Source organism: Scyliorhinus canicula, chromosome 1 (assembly GCF_902713615.1).
Source record: "Scyliorhinus canicula chromosome 1, sScyCan1.1, whole genome shotgun sequence".
Lineage (NCBI taxonomy): Eukaryota > Metazoa > Chordata > Chondrichthyes > Carcharhiniformes > Scyliorhinidae > Scyliorhinus > Scyliorhinus canicula.
In genome coordinates, this window is record NC_052146.1 from 249,968,176 (window position 1) to 249,994,097 (window position 25,922).

Consider the following 25,922-nt stretch of genomic DNA (forward strand, 5'->3'; position numbering starts at 1 on the left):
GGGAGAGTACAGACAATCAAAATGAACATTCTGCCCAGATACCATCCCGATCTATATCCCCAAAGCCTTTTTCAACTCACTGGTCAAATTAATCATGGCGTTTGTATTGGGGGAGGGTGGGGGTGGGATGGACAAAGGAGCAAGAAGCCGAGTGGGTGCACACGGAGGAGGCCTCCTGCAAGGGGACCTCTCCCCAGGCCCTCGGCACAGCGGCACTCCCATCCCCACCCTAGAAACACTCCAGCAGCCCAGTGGTCATAGCCACCCTTCAGACGTAGAACCCAGTACAGCAGCAATGCGGACTGACCGAAATGTCCAACAAAGCCCCCATTTGCAATAACCACAGGTTCACACCAGAACTAATTGACGCCACCTTCAAACAGTGGAGACAGGACGGGGGGGCATTGACAGTCAGGGACCTATACACTGACGGGGGAGTCACAACACTGGAAGAACTGACGCAGAGATTCCAACTAGCTAAAGGCAACAAATTCCGATACCTGCAGCTTAAAAACTTCCCATGGAAGGAGACAAGGACACACCCGCGACTACCATGACAGAAACTATTAGAAGAGCTACTGGACAGAGTCATCCTCGACAAAGGGAACTGTAGAGACACGTACGAACGACTGCTAGAGAGAGCCGATACCGAATTGGACAAGACAAGGAGGAAGTGAGAGGAAGACTTGGGGTTGGAAGAGGGCTTCCACAAAACATGGGAGCCATTCACCCGACTGTTCCGAGACCGGTTTGTGGCCAACCCATAAATAAATTATTGATACAGTTGAAGAAGGCACACAAGTGGGTTCTTCTCAGGGGTGAAGGACAGATGTGAAAGGTACTGCGGTGCTCTAGGGGCCAGCCAACCATGTGTTCATGTTCTGGTCCTGCTCCAATTTGCTTAATTTTTGGGTCTCCTTTATTGATGTCAGGGATACTGGGTGTTAAACTGGAGCTGTGCCCGTTGGTGGAGCATCTGGTGATGCAGTCAAGAAGAAGACGTAGACTGGAGCAGAGTCTTGCTCGGGTAGGACTCCAGTGTCACCTGGTTCGGGGAACTGATGGAATTTCTGTATCTTGGGAAAATCAAGTACATGATGAGTCTTGGTATAAAACTGGGGTTTGTGTTGAGATTATTTTTGTATTATCGAAAAACATTTTTTGAACAAAGACATTAAAAAAAATAAACCTAATTTTATACATGAGCTATCCGAGATAGAAAGCCACCATTCAACACTATTACATTTTATACTATCTGTACATATTAATAATTTTCATTTCCTTAGATATTCCATACATTTATACAAGCTTAGTTTAACTGAATCTACATTTGCTAAATGTGGAGTAACTGGCATTATATTCACAACTATATAATGCTCTAGAATAGAAGGTAGGTCCAGCTAAAAGTGAATAAACTGATAAAATGAATCAAATTTGCACACGTTAAAAATGTTGGGCCAGATCCTCTGGCTGTTCATGCTGGCAGGATCTTCCAGTTCTGCTGACGGTGCACCGGCATTGAGGGTTTCCCGGCTCGGTGGGGCAGATTCAGTGGGAAATCCCATTGAAAGGAGCAGTACCAGACGATCTTGCTGCTGGCTAATGGTGGACCGCCTCCCACCACTGAGAAACACATCACGGCAAGGTATCTATTTAGACAATCTTAAAATACTTCATTTTCCATTTTATCACCGCAGAGCTCGACCCAGTGCTGCACGCTCTTACCTAGTTAAAATGAATAAGTTGACTTTGGTCATATACCTCTGATGATAGTACTTCAACCACTTGCAAACCGAGGTGTTAACTTCTTAAACTTTCATTGAACTTGGCTCGCAACATCTAAAAAATGTAATCCTATGTTATATACAGAAATGTACAAGTATCTTTTGATAGTAAAGATTTTGCAGGTTTACTGGCTGAGATGCAGTCTTCGCTTTGGGTATTTTTGATTAATGTAAGAACCTGACTTTCTTTTCTGAGAGCTACGATTCTTCAGCAATTTCTTGTTATTCGCCTCGAAGGGAGTGACATCGGTGTTTCCAAATGGAAGATCTTGTTCATTGTGTGTCTCTGCGTGGGTTGAGAAGATTGCCTTATTTGTCTGGGATTGCTTCATAATGGGGATGAGATTTAGAGTTTGCACAAATCCTTCAGCTTTCCCCATAAATGTTGGCAAATGCTTGGGGAACAAAATTGCATCATTATTAGTACTTTTACATTATAATTATATACATCTGAAACTACATAAAGAAACTGTACATTTAATGGCAATCCTAGAGACTTGATATATTACCCTTTAGTTAAATAACTGTAAACATCTGGCTATAGTAACCAAATTAACCATGATCCAGTCCTAAATTGTAATCCTCAGCAAACCTTAAATCATTTTAAAAAAATTTTTTTTTTTTTTATATTCTCCTCCTTTTTCACATTTTCTCCCAAATTTACACCCAACAATAAACAATCAGTAATGAATGTAATGTCAATCCCCCTAGGGGCTGTTTAGCACAGGGCTAAATCGCTGGCTTTGAAAGCAGACCAAGGCAGGCCAGCAGTACGGTTCGATTCCTGTAACAGCCTCCCCGAACAGGCGCCGGAATGTGGTGACTAGGGGCTTTTCACAGTAACTTCATTTGAAGCCTACTCGTGACAATAAGCGATTTTCATTTCATTTCATTTCATATCAATCACAACGATCCCATCCTCCCACCAAATCCCATTTAACATCCTCATGTTAACATAAACAAATGACAAAAAGGAATCAGCAATCACCCACAGTCACCATCAACACATACAGTCCCACTCCCCCCAACCCTTCCAGCCCCCAATCCCCCTAATGTTCGATGTGATCCAATTCTCGAAAGTGCATAATGAATTACGCCCATGTATTGTAGAACCCCTCTATACTTCCCCTCAGTTCAAATTTGACCTTTTCAAGCATGAAGAATTCCAGCAGGACCCCCCGCCTCGCCAGGGCACAGGGTGGAGGTTGATCTCCACCCTAACAGGATCCGCCTTCAGGCGATCAACGAGGGAAAGGCTATGACATCTGCCTCCGTGCCCGTTTCCAACCTTGGCTGGTCCGACATCCTGAATATGGCCTCCCAAGCGCCGGGTCCAGTTTCACGTTCACCACTTTAGAGGTTACCCTAAACACCTTCTTCCAGTAATCCTCCAGCTTTGGACAGGACCAAAACATATGATCCTGGTTTGCAGGGCCTCCCCCACAACGTTCACACACATTTTCTACCCTCTCAAAGAGCCAGCTCATCCTCGCCCTTGTAAGGTGCGCTCTATACACCACCTTCAGCTGTATCAGCCCCAAGCTCGCACAAGAGGTGGAGGCGTTTACCCTCCAGAGCACCTCACACCAGAACCTCTCCTCCATACCCTCTCCCAACTCTTCCTCCCACTTTACCTTGATCCCTTCTAGTGGCGCCTTCTCCTCCTCCAAAATAGCCCCATAAACTGCCGATACTACCCCCTTCTCCAGTCCCCTGTCGTCAGCACCTCCTCCAGCAATGTGGAAATCAGCTGTGCTGGGAAGCTCTGTATCTCCTTTCTGGCAAAGTCTCAAACCTGCATGTATCTAAATATTCCCCCCCCTGCTCCAGCCCATACTTCGCTCCCAGCTCCTTCAATCCCGCAAAACGATCCCCAAGAAATAAATCTTTGTGTTCTAATTCCTTTCTCCTTCCATCTCTGAAAATTACCTCAAATCATCCTTAATCCTCACTGGGTACACAATTGCTTACATTCAACAGCATTTATAGAAAATCACTATTTTGTTCTCGAGCTGTGGACAACACCGACCTTCTGCTTAATGGCTATTTACTGCCCATCCCCATTTGTCCTGGGGTCATTTAAGAATTAACCATGTGGTATGGAGCTCAAGTCAAGTATTAACTCGCCTGGACCGCAGGCTCCTTTTCCCGAATTAGACCAGAGAACTAGTTGCGATTTTATGACAATTAGGCAGCTTTCATGGTTATTGGGTGCTTGCCCTTTTAAGGAATTCAATTTTCCAACTTGTCACTTTGTGATCTTAATGCTAGTCCAGCAATATAACTCGAGGCCACTGCATCACATGGGACATCATGGCTAAACACATTCCTATCTATATATGCTCATTTTCAACAGTAGCTACTGAACAGTAGGGAGATATGCTTGTTTACTAACCCACTAATGCGGAAGCCAATTAATACACTCCATCTGAAATCACTTCATTCAGTAACGTTAGGGTCTGAACCTGGCGCATTATTGGTCAGAATGGTCCAACAACTCATTTGAGCTAAGGATTCACAACTTTTTCAACCTTTTTATTTAATTTTGGGAAAAAAAACACCTTATGAAAAAAGTTCATTCAGGAAGCTATACAAAATTAACACTCAATTCTTACCACCGAAACAGGATTTCATTACGAGACTTGGATCTCTGAGCCACAACTTCCAATGGAGAGGCATTGCCACACTGCTTGAGATTACATACCTGGAAATCCAGGTGATCCTATTTTACCTAACCTTCTGACTCAGACCGGGCGAGATGTGTGTAGTGCAGCATGCTCCCAGTGCAGCTCAGTAAACCAAGCCCTCCCACCAGCCTTTTTTTGGGGGGTAATTATTGCTGTTACAGTCGCAACACCCAGAGTTTGCAATTTAAATCACATTTGCAGACGGCTCCTAGTGCAGGGAAATTGCCCATTGGAAATTGGAACTTCCCAGGCAACTGTCGTGCAATCCTTATCTGGGAACTTCCGGGCAGGTTGGGGGGGGGGGGGGTTGTTCCCCTGGGGTGCCCTCCAGTTCCATGGCTCTGGAGCTTGGAAGTTATGGCATTGTTTTACTATGCAATTCCAGTCAATGGATGGAGTCATACATAGGTACAGTCATAGTTCTTACTTTCTTAAAATTACTATCTGGTGGGTAAAATTATTTGTGTGAACTTTCAATAATAATAATATTTAATAACAACACTTCTATCTACAGGCAATATTATGTACTGCAAAGTAATAATTGGTTCTTAATTCGATCCAATTAGTATATCCTGGACTCAGACAACCAATTATTACTCACAAAAGTTAATTTTGCTACATTCACAAGAATGTATAAATACATAATTGTAGCACTGGACACGGTATGTGAACACAGCCATTTTAATTCTCAGCCACCTATTTAATTTTAAAAGGCAATTTCAGCAACCTAATACACTTTTAATACCGAAGTATTAAAATTAGCCAAGGCCATTGTACTGGAGAAGGAATTAAAATAGCACTTTGGGGGGGGGGGGGGGGTCGAAGATTTCTTGCACCCGACCAAAGATAGGGCAACTTGTCCAAAGTTGTCAGAAACAAAATGCTAGTAAACTGTTCCTTCCAAAGACTCCAGTTAAGATCTTACAGTGCAAAAAAGTTGGAACACCTGAAATTTTTAAAAACTGAACTGCTGATTGAATCTTCTTTAGATAGATGAAGAGTTAATGGGTGGGCAGCATGGCAGCGCAGTGGTTAGCACTGTTGCTTCACAGCGCCAGGTCCCAGGTTTGATTCCCGGCTTGGGTCACTGTCTGTGTGGAGTCTGCACGTTCTCCCTGTATCTGCGTGGGTTTCCTCCGGGTGCTCCGGTTTCCTCCTATAAGTCTTGAAAGACGTGTGGTTAGGTAATTTGGACATTCTGAATTCTCCCTCAGTGCACCCGAACAGGTGTCGGAGCGTGGCGACTCGGGGGTTTTTCACAGTAACTTCATTGCAATGTTAATGTAAGCTGACTTATGACAATAAAGATTATTAATGTATAGTTGCTTTGGAATTCTTACCTTCATAACATCACTCATATCTTGAGAAATGTTTGATGCAATTCTCACCAACTCGGTCTCCTTGGATGCTACTAAAAATGCATTTACAAATTAGGAGTTAGAAATATATATACATTAAGCATATACAACTTTACAATCACCGTGGCTCAGGATTTTTCTAAAATCAGAAGGAAACTGCTTAGTGAACCACGACAAGTGCAAATCTTTTCACAAAACCTTATGTACCTTAAAAGGGTACTTCGTAGATCCATTTAATCTTCTAAGTAGTTCCTAACCCCAAAGATAATTTAACAGAACTCCATAATTATCCATCTAACCCATTAATATTTATTATCCAACAACTGCTTCAATTTACACATCACCTTTGTGCTAGAATTACATGTTAGTTACTAATAGGTTAAACGTAGTGCTCAAAACCACTTTTGCCAAACTAATAAATGCTCACTATACAATTGGCAAATCAGAGATAACAGTGTTATTTATGCAATTAACAAAGTTGTCTTAAAAAGCCATTAAGAAAAAAATTGTCACTATTTTCAGGGAAGAGCAGTATGACAGAGCACTGACATTTGCCCCTGGTTCTCATTCATACACTTTCCCTTGACCACGTTGCCCAGAAATAACGAGTTCCACTGGTATGCTGACGATAGCCAACTCTGCCGCACTATTTGTATGATGGTGTAGTGATAATATCAGTGGACGAGTAATCCAGAGCACCAGGCTAGATTTTGGTTCAAATCTCAGCAGGGGAGCTGGTGAATTTTTTTTAAAAAAAATTAGTTACTAATAAATAATTTATAATTGGGAGCTAGTCTCAGCAATGGTGCCATGAAAATATTTTTGATTGTTGTAAAAACCCATCTGATTCACCAATATCCTTTAAGGAAGGAAATCAGCCATCATTACTTGGTTTGACCCACATGTGACTCCAAACCCTAATGTGGTTGACTCAGAAATGGCTTGCTCAGTTGTATCAAACCGCTACAGAAAATTTAAAAAGGAATAAAACTGTATAGACTGCTCAGCATAAACTTCAGCATCAGAAATAACGACGTCAGTCAGCACTGTAGCCATGCCAAGTCCTTCTCACTAACATCCAGGGACTTGTGGCAAAATTAGAAGAGCTGTCCCACAGACTAGTCAAGTAACAGCCTGTATCACTAGGGGTGAGGCTGGAAGGGTTGTGTGTGGGGAGGGGGGGGGGACACACACTGTGTGTTAATGGTGACTATGGGTGATTCCTTATTCCTTTTTTGTCATTTATTTATGTTAACATGCGGGCTAATGTCTAGGGTTTGGTGGGAGGATGGGATAGTTGTTATTGATATGGAGATTGACATTACATTTGGTACTGATTATTGTTGGGTGTAAATTTGGGAGAAATGTGAAAAAGGAGAAGAATAAAATTTTTTTAAAAAAGTAACGGCCTGTATTGGTCATACTCATAGAATCATACCTTGCAGCCAATGTCCTGAACATCACCATCACCATTCCTGGTTATGTCCGATACCACTGTCCAGAAATGGCCTTCCCAGATCAAATTTTAAAAAAAAGCCATCTTCTTCAGCCTCACTACTGTCTTGGATTTGCTAAATGATTGGAATTATCCCCAAACTAAATATTGGAAAGAACAAATCATGGTCTTCAGTCCCACCGCAAACTGCACCTTACAGACATTGTCTAAATCCCTCCCCCTGGTCACCATCTGAGACCCAAACAGAACATTAGGATCCAATTTTACCACGTGTTTGAGCTCATGTCCTCTTTGTTGCCGAGATTGCCCACTTCTGCCACTGCCTGTTCACGCTCCTGCCTCAGCTCATCCACTGCTGAAATACTCCTCCTTGTTTGTTACCGTTAGCCTCAACTATTCTGATGCTATCCTGGCTAGCCTCCATCTTCAACCCTTCTAAACTTGAGTCATTCAAAACTCGGTTGCCTGTATTCCAAATCATCCTTACAGCTAGTCACTAATCAACCTTGTGTAGTTGTACAATAATTTATTTACCGTGTAGGTAGCAGGCATCAACTGGAAATTAATTTATGTCCAATTCTCCTTTACAAAAAAAGTATAAAATAAGACTAAACTGTGGTTGTTGGGTTAAGAAATGTTTGTAATGTGCACCTCTGCATGTAAATGCTAATATAAACAGGTAAAGAATGGCTTTAGTTTTCATCTCAACCCCCTAGTTTTCTGGAGTGTAACATTCTAAACTTATTGAACTGCAATGACCGCGAGTTCTGCAATGCTGTGAATTTAAAATTATCACTTTTGTTTTCAAATCATAAGACCATAAGACAGGAGCAGAATTAGGTCACTCGGCTCATTGAGTCTGTTCCACCATTCAATCATGGCAGATATTTTTCTCATCCCCATTCTCCTGCCTTCTCTCCATAACCCCATATCTCCTTATTAATCAAGAACATATCTATTTCTGTCTTAAAGACACTCAGTGACTTGGCCTCCTCAGCCTTCCTACCATGACCTTGCTCCCCCTATTCTCTGAAACCTCTAAATCTGGTCTCTCCCACATTCCAATTTTTATTTTGAACTACCATTACAGACTGTGGCTTCAGCTCCCTCCATCTGAAATTCGGCAATTCTATTCCTAAACTTCTCATCTCTACCTCTCTCTCCTTTGAGACCCTCGATAAAATCTACCTGTTTATCAAAGATTTTTGACACCTGTTCCACTACCGCCCTAAGCAATTGATGTTTTATTTCGTCCAATAACACTTCTGTACACGTTTGACATTGTTAAAGGCACCGCATAAATGCAAGTTAAAATTTCTGTTCAACTCTTGGCTGCACATGGAGGTGCTTCGTGAGGTGCTTCAAAAGAAGAAAAAAATTATCATTTAGTAGCTAGGTAAAAGGAAGAAGAGCAGTATTCCGGGAAGCTGGCAATCCACATTACACATAGGGTTTTTTGAGAAGAGCAAAAAAAAGGAAAACACAAATGTATTTATTAGGGAATAGTTCAGTGGGCAGCACAGCAACTAGGGAAGGCATTTGGAGGCTGAGGAAACAATTGCTCAGTGGGCAGCACAGTCAGTGGGCAGCAGTCACTGGGAAGGCATTTGGAAGCTGATAAAACAATTGCCCACATACTCACCGTGTTCTAGTTGGATCTCTGATGGCATTTTGGAGGCTACTTCCGGCTTATAACGTTTCTGAACACAATGAAATATGTATTATTAATAACAAAACTATATAAAAAGTTATATTAAAATGTTTTTTAGAAAATATTTTATGGAGGCATTTACAATTTAAACATTTTACCCTTTTAAACAACAGAGATCTAGCACACACAAAAACCCCACAATAATACACCCAATTCCCCCAGCCCTCAACCATAACTACCCATACATTAGATTCCCTGCCCTTAATCGTCACTTCCACCCCATCCCCGACGGTCAATTTTCGTGTGTCACGTGAGAGTATCTTTAAGAAATGGGTGTTTATAAATGGGTGTGTATATAAATATCTGTAAGTGAGAGTACTTTTAAGAAATGGGTGTTTACTACTGCAGTGATGTCAGAGAGTGGGTGGAGCTGGGCTGTCTGTCAGCTTTTTACTTTTGTTTTAGGCTGTTTGCTGCAGGGTGTGTTTTAGTTTTGTTTTCAGTGTTGGGGAGCTGAAGCCAGACAGAGCAGGTGTACTGTTGATCTCTCTTCCATGAAAAGACTATCTCTTGATCATTTGGTGAATTCAGAATTATAAATGTCCTCAGTAGTAAATGTAAACCATATGTGCTTCTGTTAAAAGGTGTTTCTCGGGTCTTCTGGATGGTTTTTGGGAAGTTATTAAGGATTACTTTGTGTTGTATTCTTTGGGGGTTGTATTTGAATTGATAGTTGCTAAGATGTTCACTGTACGAGTTAAAAAGGTTAACTTGAGTTCAAAGAATAAACATTGTTTTGCTTTTAAAAAATACTTTGATTTCTGCTGTACCACACCTGTCGAGAGGGCCGTGTGCTCCCCATACCACAATCTATTAAAAGTTGTGGGTCAGGTTAACTCCATGATGCACTTTGGGGTTCTCTAAACGCTGGCCCATAACACTTGAAGTCAATGAACCGCTGTCATCTCCAAGCGAACCCTCCCCCCCCCTCCCAATCTTCCAACACATCTGAAAATCCCCTCAGCCTTGGACACGCCCAAAACATATTTACATGATGCGCAAGGCTTCCCCCACACCTGTCCTCCACCTCCTCAAAAAACCTATTCATCTGGGCCAGTCAAATGAGCCCTGTAGACCACCTTGAACAGTATCAGACTAAGCCTGGCACATAATGTGAATGCATGGACTCTCCTCAGGGCCTTCTCCCATAACCCGACTTCCAACTCTCCTCCCAGCTCTTCCTCTTCACGTCCCCAATTGGGACCCCTTCCCACTCCATCAGTTCCAGATATATTACCGAGAGCCTCCCCTCCCCAACCCCTGTTTTAGTCAACACCTTATCCTGTAGTCCCCTTAGACCAAGGAGAGGAAAGCTCGGGACCTGCCTCCGGATAAAATCCTGTACCTGCAGGTACTGGAACCCATTTCTGCCCGGTAATTCAAACTCCCCCTCTAGCTTCTTCAGGCTTGGGAAACCCTACTCAATAAAGAGGTCCCCAAATCTCTCAATCCCTGCCCGCTGCCACCTCCTGAAGCCCCCATCCAGCCTCTCCAGAGCGAACGGTGATCATCACAAATCGGTGACCACACCAACGCCCCCTCCAGTCTCATGTGCTGCCTCCAATGCCCCGACACTCTCAGGACTACCACTAGGCTTGTGGAGTACCGAGCCAGCAGAATGGCAGCGGTGCCGTTAACAAAGCCTTCAGATGCCGCCTCCACTCGCTCCCACACCAACCCCTCCCACTCCCCATTTCCTAACTATCGACATATTAGCTGCCAGTAGTAATTAAGAAATTTCAGAAGGGCCAAGCACCCCTCCCCGCACCCCCGCTCAAGAAGGACCTTCTTCACCCTCAGGGCTTTCCTGGCCCATATAAAACACAAGATCGCTGCATTCATCTTCCAAAAAAAATGCCTTGGGGATGAAGATTGGAAGACACTGAAACACAAACAGCAATCTCGGAAGGACTGTCATTTTCAGTCTTTACCCTTCCTGCCAATGACAGCGGGAGCACGTCCCACCTATGGAAGTTCCCTTTTATTTGCTCAATCAGGCTGTCCAAATTTAGTTTACGAAGCTGACCCCAGTCCCTTGCCACTTGAATCCCCAGGTACCTAAAACTCCCTCCCACCACTTTGAACGGCATCTCCCTCAATCGTCTCTCCTGCCCCCTTGCCTGGATTGCAAAAAACTCACTGTTGCCCATATTCAGTTTGTAAACTGAGAACCAACCAAATTCTTCCAGTATCCCCATAATTCCTGCAATTCCCCCCAACTGGTCTGTTATATAAAAGGAGCAAGTCATCGCGTAAAGCGAGACCCTGTGTTCAACAGCCCAACCCCCCCCCCCCAATGGCCAGGACAAACAGTAGTGGGGAGAGTGGACACCCCTGTCTCATCCCCTGGCATGGACTAAAATACTCTGATCGAACCCAGTTTGTCCTTACATTCGCCACCGGTGCCTGATATAGCAACCGGACCCAATCCACAAATCCCTGCCCAAAACCAAACCTTCCCAGGACATCCCACAAATATTTCCACTCCACCCGATCAAAGGCCTTTTCTGCATCAATGGCCATCACCACCTCGACCTTGCGCTCCTCCAGAGGCAACGTTATTACATTTAGGAGCCACCTAACGTTGGATGTCAGATGCCGTCCCTTAACAAATCCTGTCTGGTCCTCCCTATTATCGCCAGAACACAATCCTCTATGCGTGTGACCAGGATCTTTGACAGATGTTTTACATCCACATTTAGCAGGGAGATTTACTATAAAACTCCCGAAACACATCACTTACCATTGCCGGATCCAAAACGACCCCCCCCCCCCCCTCCGCATCCCTCACTTTCCCAATCTTGCTTGCCACCTCCTGTTTCCTCAGCTGGTGCGCCAGCATCCTGCTGGCTTTTCCCCCATATTCATACACCGCCCCCCTTACCCTCTTCAGCTGTCTCTCTGCCTTACCTGTGGACAGGAGCCCAAATTTCAGCAGCAGTCTCTAACGCTCCTTCAAAAGCCCGTCACCCGGAGAATCCGTGTACCTCCTGTTCACCTATACAATTTCGCCTACCAATCTGTCCAACACCGCCCGCTCAATCTTTTCCTTATGGGCCCGAATTGAGATGAATTCCCCCTAATAACCATGTTCAGCACCTCCCAAACAATTCCTGCCAACATGTCACCCATGTCATTGATCCCTATATATCCCTGAATGGCTCCCTCACCGCTCACATACCTCCTCCTCCGCTAATAGCCCCACAGCCAACCTCCATTGCGGGCGTTGGGCCTTTCCCTTGCTAACTTGCAAGTCCACCCAGTGCAGGGCATGGTCTGAGACCACTATTGCTGAATATTGCAGCGTTTTGTCCATCACAAAGAAGTCTATCCGAAAATAGGAGACAGGTTTAGATAAAGGATCTGGATCGGCGCAGGCTGGGAGGGCCGAAGGGCCTGTTCCTGGGCTGTAATTTTCTTTGTTCTTTGTAATACACCTTATGCACATGGGAGTAGAATGAAAACTCCTAATTCCTCGGCCTCCCAAATCTCCACGGATCCCCCCCCCCGCTTCTATATTCCCCAATTCAAATGCCATTCGCTTATTAACCAAAGTAGCCACCCCCCCTCATTTTAAAGTCTGACCCCGAATGGAACACCTGTCCAACCCATCCCTTTCTTAACCCAATCTGATCCTCACTTTCAGATGTGTCTCCTGCAACATGGCCATGTTCATCTACAGTTGCCTCAAGTGCATGAACACACCGGCGCTTTTGACTGGCCCATTCAGTCCCCGAATGTTCCACCTGACCAGCCTGGTCGGGGAGCATCCCACCCCTGCCAATCAATCATAACCTCTCCTAGGCCAATCTGCAGCCCATGTCCCGCACCTCCCCTGCCCCACCCTCGGACAACTACTATCATCAACCCTCCTCCACTTTAAAAGTTCCCTCCCATCAGCAGTATAATTCCCCCCATTACCACTCCCCCTTGATCTTCAGCTCACCCCCCACTTTGCTTCCATGAACTAGCCCACCCAGCTAGCCTGGCAGTCCCAGCCCATGGCATCTAGCATCCTACCCCCCACTGATTCCCCTCCCCCCACCCTTAGTGCAAACAGTCAAAACAAAGGCAAGAGGTAAAAACAAATAAACAATCCCTCCCAAGGTCCGAACACAGAGATCCACCCCATATCCCTTAAAGCACTGCAAACCGACATAACCCCAAACAGAACCGATGAAAAAAAAAACGAAAGGAATCCAAACAGCATAAACCCAAAGTTTTTCACAACATAGTTCAGTTCTCCTCAAAGTTCAAGGTCCTCCTCCTGCCAGTCCATTCTCCTTCATAAAATCCACTGCCTCCTCCGCCCAGCCGAAGTACAACACCAGGCCCCCCATAGGCGAGTCGGGTAGAGTGGCCCAAACTTTATGCACTTCTTGTACAGGGCCGACTTGACCCTATTAAAATTATCTGTTCCTAGGTCTTGGTACCCCCGTATCTCAACATCTTCCCAAGTGCATCGCCTCATCTGTCTGGCCCACCTCATGACGCGTTCCTTGTCCTCGGCGCCTCACCCCCCTGGGGCTTATGCATCAGTGCCCTGTGTGACCGATCCACTTCCAATGGCCGGTCAAATGCACCTTCCCCGAGCAGCTTCTCCAGCATCTTCCCAACATATGCACGCGCATCCAATCATTCGATTCCTTCCGGCAGAGCCACGATTTGGATGTTCTGCCTCAGTTCTGCCTCCACTTTCTCCAGTGGTCGCTTCTGCTGCTCACGCATCAGCCCAATCTCTGCTGCCATCGAGGTGGACTGTTCCTCCAACCTCTGGATTGCCTGTCCCTGGGCTGCCAGTCGCGTCTCCACGCGGTCAACCACCGCCTTAATTGAGTCCACCGCCTGAGCCAGATCCTCCACACTTTCCTTCCGCTGTTGGGTGAACTTCTCATTTAAGAAGCTTACCAACTGGTCCATCGACCACTGAGCTGACGCACACTTGCCTCAACCAACTGGTTCACTTTTTTCTGGGGACTTCTGGACCGCAGCTCCATAACCAAGGGGTCACTCTCTTCTCACTTCTGTACCTTTTTCCGACAAAGTTCCTGCGACAAACCGGTGTAAACGTGACAAAAAGACCACCATGAGCAAGAGCTGCCAAATATGCACTAACTCACGTCTTGGCCGCCACCGGATGCAAGTTATATAAAAATATTAATGATCAAAATAACCCCTCTCCACTGGCTCACTGTAGGTTGGATAGTTCAATGGTCTAGATTGCAGCCTTTTCAGTCATTCATACAAGGTAACAGGAACTAAAGAATCTTACAGCATGGGATAGCTTTGTTCCATTCTTCTTCAGCTAGCTCGCTGAAAGAGCTGTCGACTTGGTTTTCCTCCCTTCTTGCAACTCTTCTACATACCTATTTAGATTTTATCTTTTCAAATATTCACCACTTCCTTTTAAAAGTTATACACATACTGTTTTATTTACTGTTTGGATAAGGCATTCCATGTGCCAACAGCACATCACAAGAAATATTTTTGTAACTCTTCCTTTCAATATTACATAAAACAGGAAGCAGACAGCATCAGTTTTTCCCTCTCATAAAAGCAGTGTTCTTAATCACAAAGGCCCGGCTTTTGTGGTAGTAACAGCGTGGCTATCAGCAATCACCATTACTATGGGGCAAATCTGACAGCAAATCCTGGACAATACGCATGCAGTTAAAGGTGCTGTCAGAGATATCTTACACCTCAACAGGGTGTGCAGTTGAAGATCTCACAAATAGACACAGCACTCTCCACGTCCACTCTATCTAGGCCTTGCAGTTATCCTGTAAGTTCCATGAAGATTTCCCTCCTCCTTGTAAACTCCAATGAACAGACCCAGAGTCCTCAACCGTTCCTCATACAACAAGCTCTTCATTCCAGGGATCATTCTTGTGAACCTCCTCTGGACCATTTCCAAAGCCAGCACACCCTTCCTTAGATATGGGACCCAAAACTGCTCACAATACTCCAAATGGGGTCTGACCAGAGCCTTATACAGCCTCAGACGTCCATCACTGGGCTTGTATTCTAGCCCCCTCGACATGAATGCTAACATTGCAATTGTCTTCCTAACTGCCGACTGAACCTGCACGTTAAGCTTAAAAGAATTGTGAACAAGGACTCCCATGTCCTTTTGTGCTTTTGATTTCCTAAGCATTTCCCCATTTAGAAACTAGTCTATGCCACCATTCTGCCTTCCAAAGTGCATAACCTCACACTTTTCCACATTGTATTCCATCTGCCACTTCTTTGCCCACCGTCCTAGCCTGCCCAAATCCTTTTGCGCACTCCCTCAATACTACCTGTCCCTCTACAGATCTTTGTACCATCTGCATACTTAGCAACGGTGTCTTCAGTTCCTTCATCCAGATCATTGATGCATATTGTGAAAAGTTATGGTCCAGCACAGACCCCTGAGGCACATTCCTGGTCACTGGCTGCCATTCTGAAAAAAACCCTTTTATCCCCACTCTCTGCCTTCTGTCAGTCAGCCAAACCTCTTTCCATACCAGGATCTTACGCTTTAACACCATGGGCTCTTAACGTATTTAACAGTCTCCTATGCGGCACTTTGTCAAAGGCCTTCTGGAAATTTAAATAAATCACGTCCACTGGTGCTCCTTTGTCTAACTTCCTTGTTACCTCCTCAAAAGAACTCTAACAGATTTGTCAGACATGACCTCCCTTTGAAAAAGCCGTGCTGACTCAGTCCTTCTTTATCATGCAATTCCGAGTACTCTGCAATCGCATCCTTAACAATGGACTCTAAAATCTTACCAATGACCGAAGTCAGGCTAACCGGCCTATAATTTCCAGTGTTCTGCCTCCCTCCCTTCTTAAACAGCGCTGTTACATTAGCCACTTTCCAGTCCTCTAGGGCCCTTCCTGCCTCCAGTGATTCCTGAAAGATCACCACCAATGTCTCCACAATCTCCTCAGCTATCTCCTTTAGAACCTTGGGATGTAGTCCATCCAGTCCAGGCTATTCATCCACCTCCAGACCTTTCAGTTTCCCCAGAACCTTCTCTTTAGTGATGGCCACTGCAGTCACCTCTGCCCCGATTCTCCTGGAGCTCTGGCACCCCACTGGTGTTTTCCACGGTGAAGACTGATGCAAAGTAACTATTCAGTTCCTCTACCATTTCTTGGTTTCCTATTATTACTTCTCCAGCCACAATTTCCAGAGGTCCAATGTCTATGTTTGCCTCTCTCTTACTTTTTATATATTGAAAAAAACGTTCCTATCTTCTTTTATATTGCTAGCTTGCACTCATTTAATCTCCTCCCCCTTACTGCTTTTTTTAGTTATCCTCTGCTCGCTTTTGAAGAGATCCTAATCCTCTGGCTTCCCACTAATTCTCGCCACTTTGTATGCTTTTTCTTTTGCTTTTATGCCGTCCTTGACTTCCGTTTTCAACCATGGATACCTTGTCCTCCCCTTAGCATGTTTTATAATAATAATCTTTATTGTCACAAATAGGCTTACATTAACACGACAATAAATTTACTGTGAAAAGCCCCTAGTCACCACATTCTGGCGCGTGTTCGGGTACACCGAGGGAGAATTCAGAATGTCCAAATTACCTAACAGCACGTCTTTCGGGACTTGTGGGAGGAAACCAGAGGTCCCGGAGGAAACCCACGCAGGCACGAGGAGAACGAGCGGACTCCGCACAGTGACTCAAGCTGGGAATCGAACCTGGGACCCTGGAGCTGTGAAGCAACAGCGCTACCCACTGTGCTAGCCTATTTTCTCCTCCTTGGGATGAATTTCTGTGCCTCCTGAATAACCCAAAAAACTCCTTCCTTTGCTGTTCCACTGTCTTCCCTGCTAGGCTCCTTTTCCAATCAACTCTGACCAGCTTCTCCTTCATGTCTTTGTAGTTATCCTTATTTAATTATAATAATGTTACATCTGATTCCAGCTTCTCCCTCTCAAACTGCAGGGTAAATTCAATCATATTGTGGTCACTGCTCCCTCAGGGTTCCTTTACCTTAAATTCCCCAATTAAGTCTGCCTCATTAGACCGCCAAATCGAGATTTGCCTGTTCCCTCATCGGCTCGGTCACAAGCTGCTCCAAAAAACCATCTCTTAGACTACCAACCTGATTTTCCCAGTCCGCCCGCCTATTGAAGATCCCCCATGATTATTGTGACAGTACCATTTTTTACATGCCTTTTTTAATCTCCCGATTTATTTTCTGTCCCCATCCTAACTACTGCTATGATGCCTGTACATAACCCCCATCAGGGTCTTTTTACCTTTGCGATTGCTCAACTCTACCCAGAGATTCTATGCCTTCTGATCCTATAAATCGCCCATGCTATCAATTTAACTTCATTCCTTACTAACAATGCAACCCTGTCCCCTTTGCCGATCTGCCTGTCCTTTGGATAGGACACATATTCTTGTATATTTAGATCCTAGCCTTGATTGCCCTGCAGCCACATCTCTGATGCGCACAACATCGCACCGGTCAATTTCAATGTGCGCAACAAGCTGGAGCCGTTAGGAGTGCAAAAGCCTAGGTTGAAACATTTGCAACGTTCTTCAGTCAAAAGAGTCAAGCGGATAATTCGTCACGGCCTCCACCATCACAGAAGTTATCTTCAGTCAACTCATGCTATGTGAATCAAGAATCAGCTGAGTGCACTGGATGCAGCAAAGGCTGTGGCAGCAAACAACATCCTCGCCACAGTGCTGGAAATTTGTGCTTAACAAAATCTTTCATGGGACACGAGTATTGGTGACAAGGCCAACATTTGTTGCCTATCCCCAACTGCCCTTAAGAAAGCAGCAGTGAACCACCTTCTTGAACCACAGTACTGCATTTGGTGCAATTACACCCACAATGCCTAGGAAGGAAGTGCCAGGATTTTGATCCAGAGACAATAAGGAATGGCGATGTACTTCCAAATCAGGATGATGTGAGGTTTGGAGAGCTCACAGGTGGTGATGCTCCCATGTGCCTAAAGCCCTTGTCCTTCTAGATGGTAAAGGTCACAAGTTTGGAAGGTGCTGTCAAAGGTATCTTGGCGGGTTGCTGCCACTGTATGGTGGAGGGTGGTGAATATTTAAATTCATGGATTGGGTGTCGATCAAGCCAGCTGCTTTGTCCTGGGTGGTTTAAATCTCCCAAGTGCTGTTGAAGCTGCGTTCATCCAGGCAAATAATCCATCACACTCCTACCTTGTAAATGGTCGACAGGCTTTGGGGAGTTAGGCGAGTTACTCGCTACAGAATTCCCAGCCTCTGAGCTGCTCTTCTCGCTACAGCATTGATATGGCTAGTGCAGTTAGTTTTCTTGCCAATGGCAACTTCCTAGGGTGTTGACGACAGGGAATTCATTGATGATAATGCAATTGATTGTCAAGATAAGATGGTTAGAAACTCTCGGAGATATCTTGGGGGCAAAAAACGTTACTTGCCATTTATCAACCCAAGTCTGAATGTTATCCAGGTCTTGCTGTGTGTGGACACTGACTGCTTCAACGTCTGAAGAGTCGCAAATGGTTCAGAACACTGTAATCATCAGCAAACATGTCCATTTCTGATCTTACGATGAAGGAGGTAATCGATGAAACAGCTGAAGATGGTTGGGCCTAAGATACTATTGAGGAACTCCTGCAGCATCTCCTGCCGCTTGATAGCATTGTTAACATCACCTTCCATTCACTTAGCTTGATGTTAGATTTGAAGATAAAGGTTTGCACCAAGAGTTATGCTCCTCTTTCAGAGCATGTACAAAAGCGTCCTGTTCGCATTTATGTTGCGATCAGTTCCCCAATATTTTAAAAATCAATTTAGAGTACTCAATTCATTTTTTCCAATTTAGCGTGGCCAATTAATCTACCCAGCACATCTTTGGGTTGTCGGGGTGACACCCAAGCAAACATGGGAAGAATGTGCAAGCTCCACACAGACAGTGAACCAGAGCCGGGATCGAACCTGGGATCACGGCGCAGACCCCCAATATTAAACTATTTTTTCTCTTAAATTCAAACATCTAGTATTTAGCGTTTCTTTCTTAAAAAATATATTTATAATGACTAGCTTTGACAAAGAGTCATCCAGACTCAAAATGTTAGCTCCCCTTTTCACTCCATAGATGCTGTCGGACCTGCTGAGATTGTCCAGCATTTGCTATTTTTGTTTCAGATTCCAGCATCTGCAGTAATTGGCTTTTATCTTTGTATTTTTAATGGCTTTCACTGCCAAAATAGGGAAGCAAATACTGCAATTTGTTACTGACTTTGACAAACTGTTTTGTTTAAGTGGTAACACTGATTTAGGAAAACTCCCCCTTTTTTATAGGTATACCCATGCTTAACCAGAGAAAGGATTTCCTGCTATCAAACAATTAAAGCTGTTTGCCCATTATTTGTTTCAACAACAATATGCAATTTAATTTATTTACCAAGTACAGATGTTCAATATTGTCATATATAAAGCATAGTGGTCAAAACACTTTCAGCAAATGATTACAGAATTGAATTCCAAAACAATAAAAGATTTTAAAAAAAAACAATAACATACTAGTGACTCCCTTGCTGCTTTCATGGTCTCAGCAAAATGTCCAACAATCTTCCTTGGAAACTGCTTACGTTTTGAGGCGGTCTCTTGAATACATTCATCCAAATCATCATCCAAACTCCTTATGTCATTACCTAAAAATAAAATTGTTATACAGGATATTTAGTAAAGGTGTAATTATTAATTTGCCAGATATTATTACATTATTGCCTTTTGGAATTATGTTTTTTTCCCCCAGCATAAAATTTGAATAATGTGAAAAAGTATGGAGGTTTTAAGATTAGAGGGGTCAGTATTGGCCTTTTTATCTTCCAGAAGCAGAACTGAATCATTCATGATTAACAGATTCAGTTTAAATACATACTAGCTGCATAACGTTTGTAAACTTTGTAGATAGACCAGTCACCTCAGATTTGCTGCACAGGAACTGGTCATTAGGCCCATGTGGTTTCTGCTGTTTATGCCCACCCGAGCTTCCTCATAGCTAACCTGCATGTCCTGTTACTTTCCCCTTCACATGCATGTCAAACCTCCTCTCATCACAACCACTCTCTGGGTAAAGAAATTCCTTCGGAATTCTTTAGTGGATTAGTGACCATCATAAATTTGGTGTCTAATTTTGGACTTCCCTCGAAGTCAAAAGACCTTCTAACCTCTACCCGGTCAAGCCCCTTCATAATTTTAAAGACTTCTATAAGGTCATCCTTCAATTTTCTAGGGAAAAGAGCCCAACCTGTTCAGCCTTCCATGATAGTTACAATCTCAGCTCTGATATTTTTGTAATCTTTTTAGCACTTTCAGTGCCTCTTAAAATACAGATCACCATAATACAAAATGGATTTATAGTGTGGTCTAACCACATTTTCAAACTTGACTTCTCTGCTTTTCAATTCTATTCCTCCAGTAATTAACTCGTGCTTTGTTTTAGAGTTTTTCTTGCCTTGTTAGCGTGCATGATTTGTGAATGGGTCACCCTAGATATCTTTGCTCTTTTAGATGCTAATTTCCAATGAGTAAATGACCTCCTTATTTACTGCACCAACTTATATTTGCTGGGTCATTTGCCATTTACCAGTCCACTCTGCAAGTTTATTAACATCTAATGTTCAGTTTTCTTCAGTATTTATTGTGAATGTTGAAACATTAACATCAAGACTAATGGCCAAGGAAGTAAACATGACAAAGTGTGGAGTGAGTCTTTTAGGAGTTTGGTGTTTTCTCTCAACTTAGCAACTTCTGGCAACTCCTGCAACTGACCAGGTCTACTGGCATGGAGAGAGATTTTTAGGTCGCCATGAGCAATCAGCTGGCATAGTGGTACATCTTCCTGTTGCTATCATCTGGAGGTGCAGTCTACATCATATGTCTTCTCTTAGGCAGTTCCTTGGAGTCGAGGATTACTTATTACCACATTAAAAATTGATTTCAGGTAACAGAGAGGTCCAATCCGCGACTGTCAGTTTCTGTCAAAGATGGGGCAGGTGGCGGTTGTACGGGGGTGCCCAGGTTGTCACGAGCTCCTTTCACTTTTGATATTTGGTTTCAGTTTCTCAGCAATGAAAATAGTTCAGCTCCTTTGCAGAAACTTTTCCCTCCATTTCGGACAGTCAGACATGATGGCCCCTCCCACCGTCAAGAGTCTGTAGCACCCGTTCACTATGTCAATCACATTGAAACAAATATTTGCTTCAATAGATAGAAATGTAATGGTACTGAAGGCTTCCGTGCATAATGTTAATTTTTAAACATACATTCAAGGGATGTGGGCTTCGCTGACTAGGATAGTATTCGCTGCCTATCCCCAAAAAGATGGTGAACTGTCTTCTTGAACCCCTGCAGTCTGCGTGGTGTAGGTACACCCACAGTGCTATTAGGGAGAGAGTCCTAGGATTTTAACCCAGTGACGGTGAACAAAGAACAATACAGCACATGAAAAGCTCGTTGGGCCCTCCAAGCCTGTACCAGTCATGATACCAACCTTTGCCAAAACTCTCAGCACTTCCTTGTGCCATATCCCCCTATACCCATCTTATTCATGTGCTTGTCAAGATGCCTTTTAAACGATATGGTTCCAAGTCAAGCAGGGGAGTGACTTGGAAGGGAACTTCCAGGTGGTGGTGTTCCAATGTATCTGCTGCCTTTGTCCTTCTAGATGGTAATGATTGCATGTTTGGAAGCTGCTGTCCAAGGAGCCTTGGTGAATTCCTGCAATACACCTTGCAGATGGTACACATTGCTGCTACTGTGTTGGTGGTGGAGGGTGTGCCAATCATGCTTTGTCTTGGATGGCATCAAGCCTCTTGAGTTCTGTTGGTGCTGCATTCAACCAGGCAAATGGGAAGTATTCCAACACACTCCTGTACGTTGTGGACAGGCTCCGGGGAGTCAGGAAAAGTTACTCGCCACAGGATTCCTAGACTGTGACCTGCCACAGTATTTATATGGCTTGTCCAGTTGAGATTATGGTTAATAGTAATCTCCATAGACTCCCTACAGTGCAGAAGGTCATTCAGCCCATCAAGTCTGCACCGACCCTCCGAAAGAGCGCTCCATCCGAGCCCACTCCCCCGCCCTATTCCAATAACCCCTAACCTAACCCACACATCTTTGGACACGAAGGGGCAATTTAGTATGGCCAAACCACCTAACCTGCACATCTTTGGACTGTGGGAGGAAACCAAAGCATCCGGAGGAAACCCACACAGAGACAGGGAGAATGTGCAAACTCCACAGACATTCATCCAATGCCAGAATTGTATGCGGGTCCGTGGTGCTGTGAGGCAACAGTTCTAACCATTGTGCCACGCAGTATGTTGATAATGGGGGATTCAGTGACAGCAATACCATTGAATGTTAAGGGATGATAGGTAGATCCTGTCTTGCTGGAGATGAGTCACTGCCTGGCACTTGAGTGGCACAAAATATTACTTGCCACTTGTCAGCCCAGGCCTGGATTGTGTCCGGGTCTTGCTCGATTTTGACATGGACTGCTTCAGTATCTGAGGAGTCACGAATGGTGCTGAACATCGGCAATCGTCAGTGAGCATCCGTATATCTAATCTTAGGATGTGAAATGTGTCTGTTTCTTTAGAGACTGAGCCTCAGTCTTTATGTACCTTTCCACATATCAAAATGAAGGCAGGTGATATATTCAGTAAACTCTATTACAGTTAAAAAGATTCACTGTTCAACCTTGAGGACTTGCTATATGGATCTCGATATTCGGCATCTGAAAGGAATTCAGAATTTTTTTTTCTTCAAATTTTAGAGTACCCAATTATTTTTTCCAATTAAGGGGCAATCCCCCTACCCTGCACATCTTTGGGTTGAGGGGACGAAACCCACGCAGACAGGGGGAGAATGTGCAAACTTCACACTGACAGTGACCCAGGGCTGGGATTCGAACCCGGGTCCTCAGCGCCGTAGGCAGCAATGCTAACCACTGTGCTACCGTGCTGCCCCAGGAATTCAGAAATGATTGAGGGAAACTGTCATCCTCGATTTATTTAAGGGAACAAAAGCAAAAATTAACTGATACAAGAGAATTGTGATCAGATTTCATATGAAGTTAAAGCAGGACACCTGCTTACCACTGCATTTTGCACCAAAAATGTTGTTTATTATCAAGAGACTGCAAAGAAAATTGGACTGAATTTATTTTGTTCCATACCACATCTCAGCTCCTCGTCCTCAGAGGCCTCTTGCCATAACAGCCCATTAACAAGGATATTCTCTTGAACAGCAGTTTTAAATATCTGCAAACAGAATTATTGCACATCATCAAGCCCCCAAAATTAACTGTACGGTCAGAATCCCTGTTGCTCCCCCGTCCGCAAGCCTTCCCGATTTCTGCCTCTCTCCACTCCCCCGCTCACCCCTTCATGATTCCCCCCTCCTCCAACACCACATTCACCTGGACCTTTCCCCGTCATCCCCCTGGGCCTTCCTAATCCAGCTCCCGCCCCGGACTCGCTTTTCCCCAGTTTCCTATCTGAACTCTGCCCTGCCCCAACTCCCATATCCTGAAGCCGCTCCATCCCCAGCATTCTTCCCTTCTCCTGATACTCCCCACCCCCAACTCTCTTCCCATGTCCAGAACAACCCACCCCCAACTCTCTCCTCTCCCTCTCTCCATCCCCAACAATCTTCCCTTCTCCGGACACTCCCCACTCCCAACTCTCTTCCCATGTCCAGAACCACCCACCCCTAACTCTCTCCTCTCCCCCTCTCATGTTCTACTCCCCCTCCCCTCTCCTTCTTCCTTCCCCCTCCAGACTTCTTCCCCCCCACTCCACACTTCTCCCCCTCCTCCTCCTTTTCTACCCCCCTTCTCCTCCTTCTTTTCTCCTTCTACTTCATCCCTCCCTTCTTCTTTCTCCCCCCTCCCTTCTTCCTGCTCCCCCTCCCTTCTTCCTGCTCCCACCTCCCTTCTTCCTGCTCCCCCCTCCCTTCTTCTTGCTCTCCCCCTCCCCTTTTCCTTCTTCTTGCTCTCCCCCTCCCCTTTTCCTTCTTCTTGCTTTCCCCCCTCCCCATCTCCTTCTTCTTGCTCTCCCCTTCCCCTTCTTCTTGCTCTCCCCCCCTCCCCTTTTCCTTCTTCTTGCTCTCCCCCTCCCCTTTTCCTTCTTCTTGCTTTCCCCCTCCCCTTTTCCTTCTTCTTGCTCTCCCCCTCCCCTTTTCCTTCTTCTTGCTCTCCCCTTCCCCTTCTTCTTGCTCTCCCCCTCCCCTTTTCCTTCTTCTTGCTCCCCCCTCCCCTTTTCCTTCTTCTTGCTCTCCCCCTCCCCCTTTTCCTTCTTCTTGCTCTCCCCCCTCTCCTTCTTCTTGCTCTCCCCCCTCCCCTTTTCCTTCTTCTTGCTCTCCCCCTCCCCTTTTCCTTCTTCTTGCTCTCCCCCCTCCCCTTTTCCTTCTTCTTACTCCCCCCTCCCCTTTTCCTTCTTCTTGCTCCCCCCTCCCCTTTTCCTTCTTCTTGCTCCCCCCTCCCCTTTTCCTTCTTCTTGCTCCCCCCCTCCCCTTTTCCTTCTTCTTGCTCCCCCCCTCCCCTTTTCCTTCTTCTTGCTCCCCCCTCCCCTTTTCCTTCTTCTTGCTCCCCCCCTCCCCTTTTCCTTCTTCTTGCTCCCCCCTCCCCTTTTCCTTCTTCTTGCTCCCCCCTCCCCTTTTCCTTCTTCTTGCTCCCCCCCTCCCCTTTTCCTTCTTCTTGCTCCCCCCTCCCCTTTTCCTTCTTCTTGCTCCCCCCCCTCCCCTTTTCCTTCTTCTTGCTCCCCCCCTCCTCTTTTCCTTCTTCTTGCTCCCCCCTCCCCTTTTCCTTCTTCTTGCTCCCCCCTCCCCTTTTCCTTCTTCTTGCTCCCCCTCCCCTTTTCCTTCTTCTTGCTCCCCCTCCCCTTTTCCTTCTTCTTGCTCCCCCCTCCCCTTTTCCTTCTTCTTGCTCCATTCCCCTTTTCCTTCTTCTTGCTCCCCCATTCCCCTTTTCCTTCTTCTTGCTCCCCCATTCCTTTTCCTTCTTCTTGCTCCCCCATTCCCCTTTTCCTTCTTCTTGCTCCCCCCTCCCCTTTTCCTTCTTCTTGCTCCCCCTCCCCTTTTCCTTCTTCTTGCTCCCCCCTCCCCTTTTCCTTCTTCTTGCTCCCCCCTCCCCTTTTCCTTCTTCTTGCTCCATTCCCCTTTTCCTTCTTCTTGCTCCCCCATTCCCCTTTTCCTTCTTCTTGCTCCCCCATTCCCCTTTTCCTTCTTCTTGCTCCCCCATTCCCCTTTTCCTTCTTCTTGCTCCCCCATTCCCCTTTTCCTTCTTCTTGCTCCCCCATTCCCCTTTTCCTTCTTCTTGCTCCCCCATTCCCCTTTTCCTTCTTCTTGCTCCCCCATTCCCCTTTTCCTTCTTCTTGCTCCCCCATTCCCCTTTTCCTTCTTCTTGCTCCCCCATTCCCCTTTTCCTTCTTCTTGCTCCCCCATTCCCCTTTTCCTTCTTCTTGCTTCTTCTTGCTCCCTCTCCCCCTACCCAAACCACCCCAGGCCGGCTCCCGCCCCACTCACCTGCGGGCCCTCCCATTCTCCGTCCGGTGGGAACTTTTCCAGCCGACTCTGTAGCGGCGCTACCAACCGCTCGAGTGCTGCCTTCACCGCGAGCTTGGAGTGACAGCGCACGCGCCCGTCCGGCGCCTCCATCCTCCCGCCCACTCGGTCGGTCGGTTCAAACTGCCGGCGGCGCGAGCCCGCCGCTTTCTGCCGTTGTGCCCCTTCCGGTTACACTCACGTCCGTCGGAGCCATCACTCGGCAGTTCCGATGGGAAGCCCAGCCTGAAGTAACAGTTCCGCCTGGCCGGCCATCACAGTCCTTCTTCAACTCGCGTAGAATACGTTGCACAAGTTCGGTCTGTTTTTGGTGAGAAAGTAATCCAGCGGTTTATTA

At 45.4% G+C, this 25,922-nt stretch overlaps 1 protein-coding gene across 1 annotated transcript; it reads right to left on the reverse strand.

The window, feature by feature from the left end:
• Positions 1-1,121: 1,121 nt before the first annotated feature.
• Positions 1,122-25,870, reverse strand: nsl1 (NSL1 component of MIS12 kinetochore complex). The gene is made up of 6 exons (XM_038811184.1): positions 25,547-25,870; positions 23,199-23,283; positions 19,532-19,662; positions 8,928-8,985; positions 5,812-5,882; positions 1,122-2,179 (listed from the first exon to the last, which is right to left on the reverse strand). Exons 1-6 carry the CDS (start codon positions 25,676-25,678, stop codon positions 1,910-1,912), a joined length of 747 nt encoding a protein of 248 aa, XP_038667112.1. The 5' UTR covers positions 25,679-25,870; the 3' UTR covers positions 1,122-1,909.
• Between the last annotated feature and the right edge of the window lie 52 nt (positions 25,871-25,922).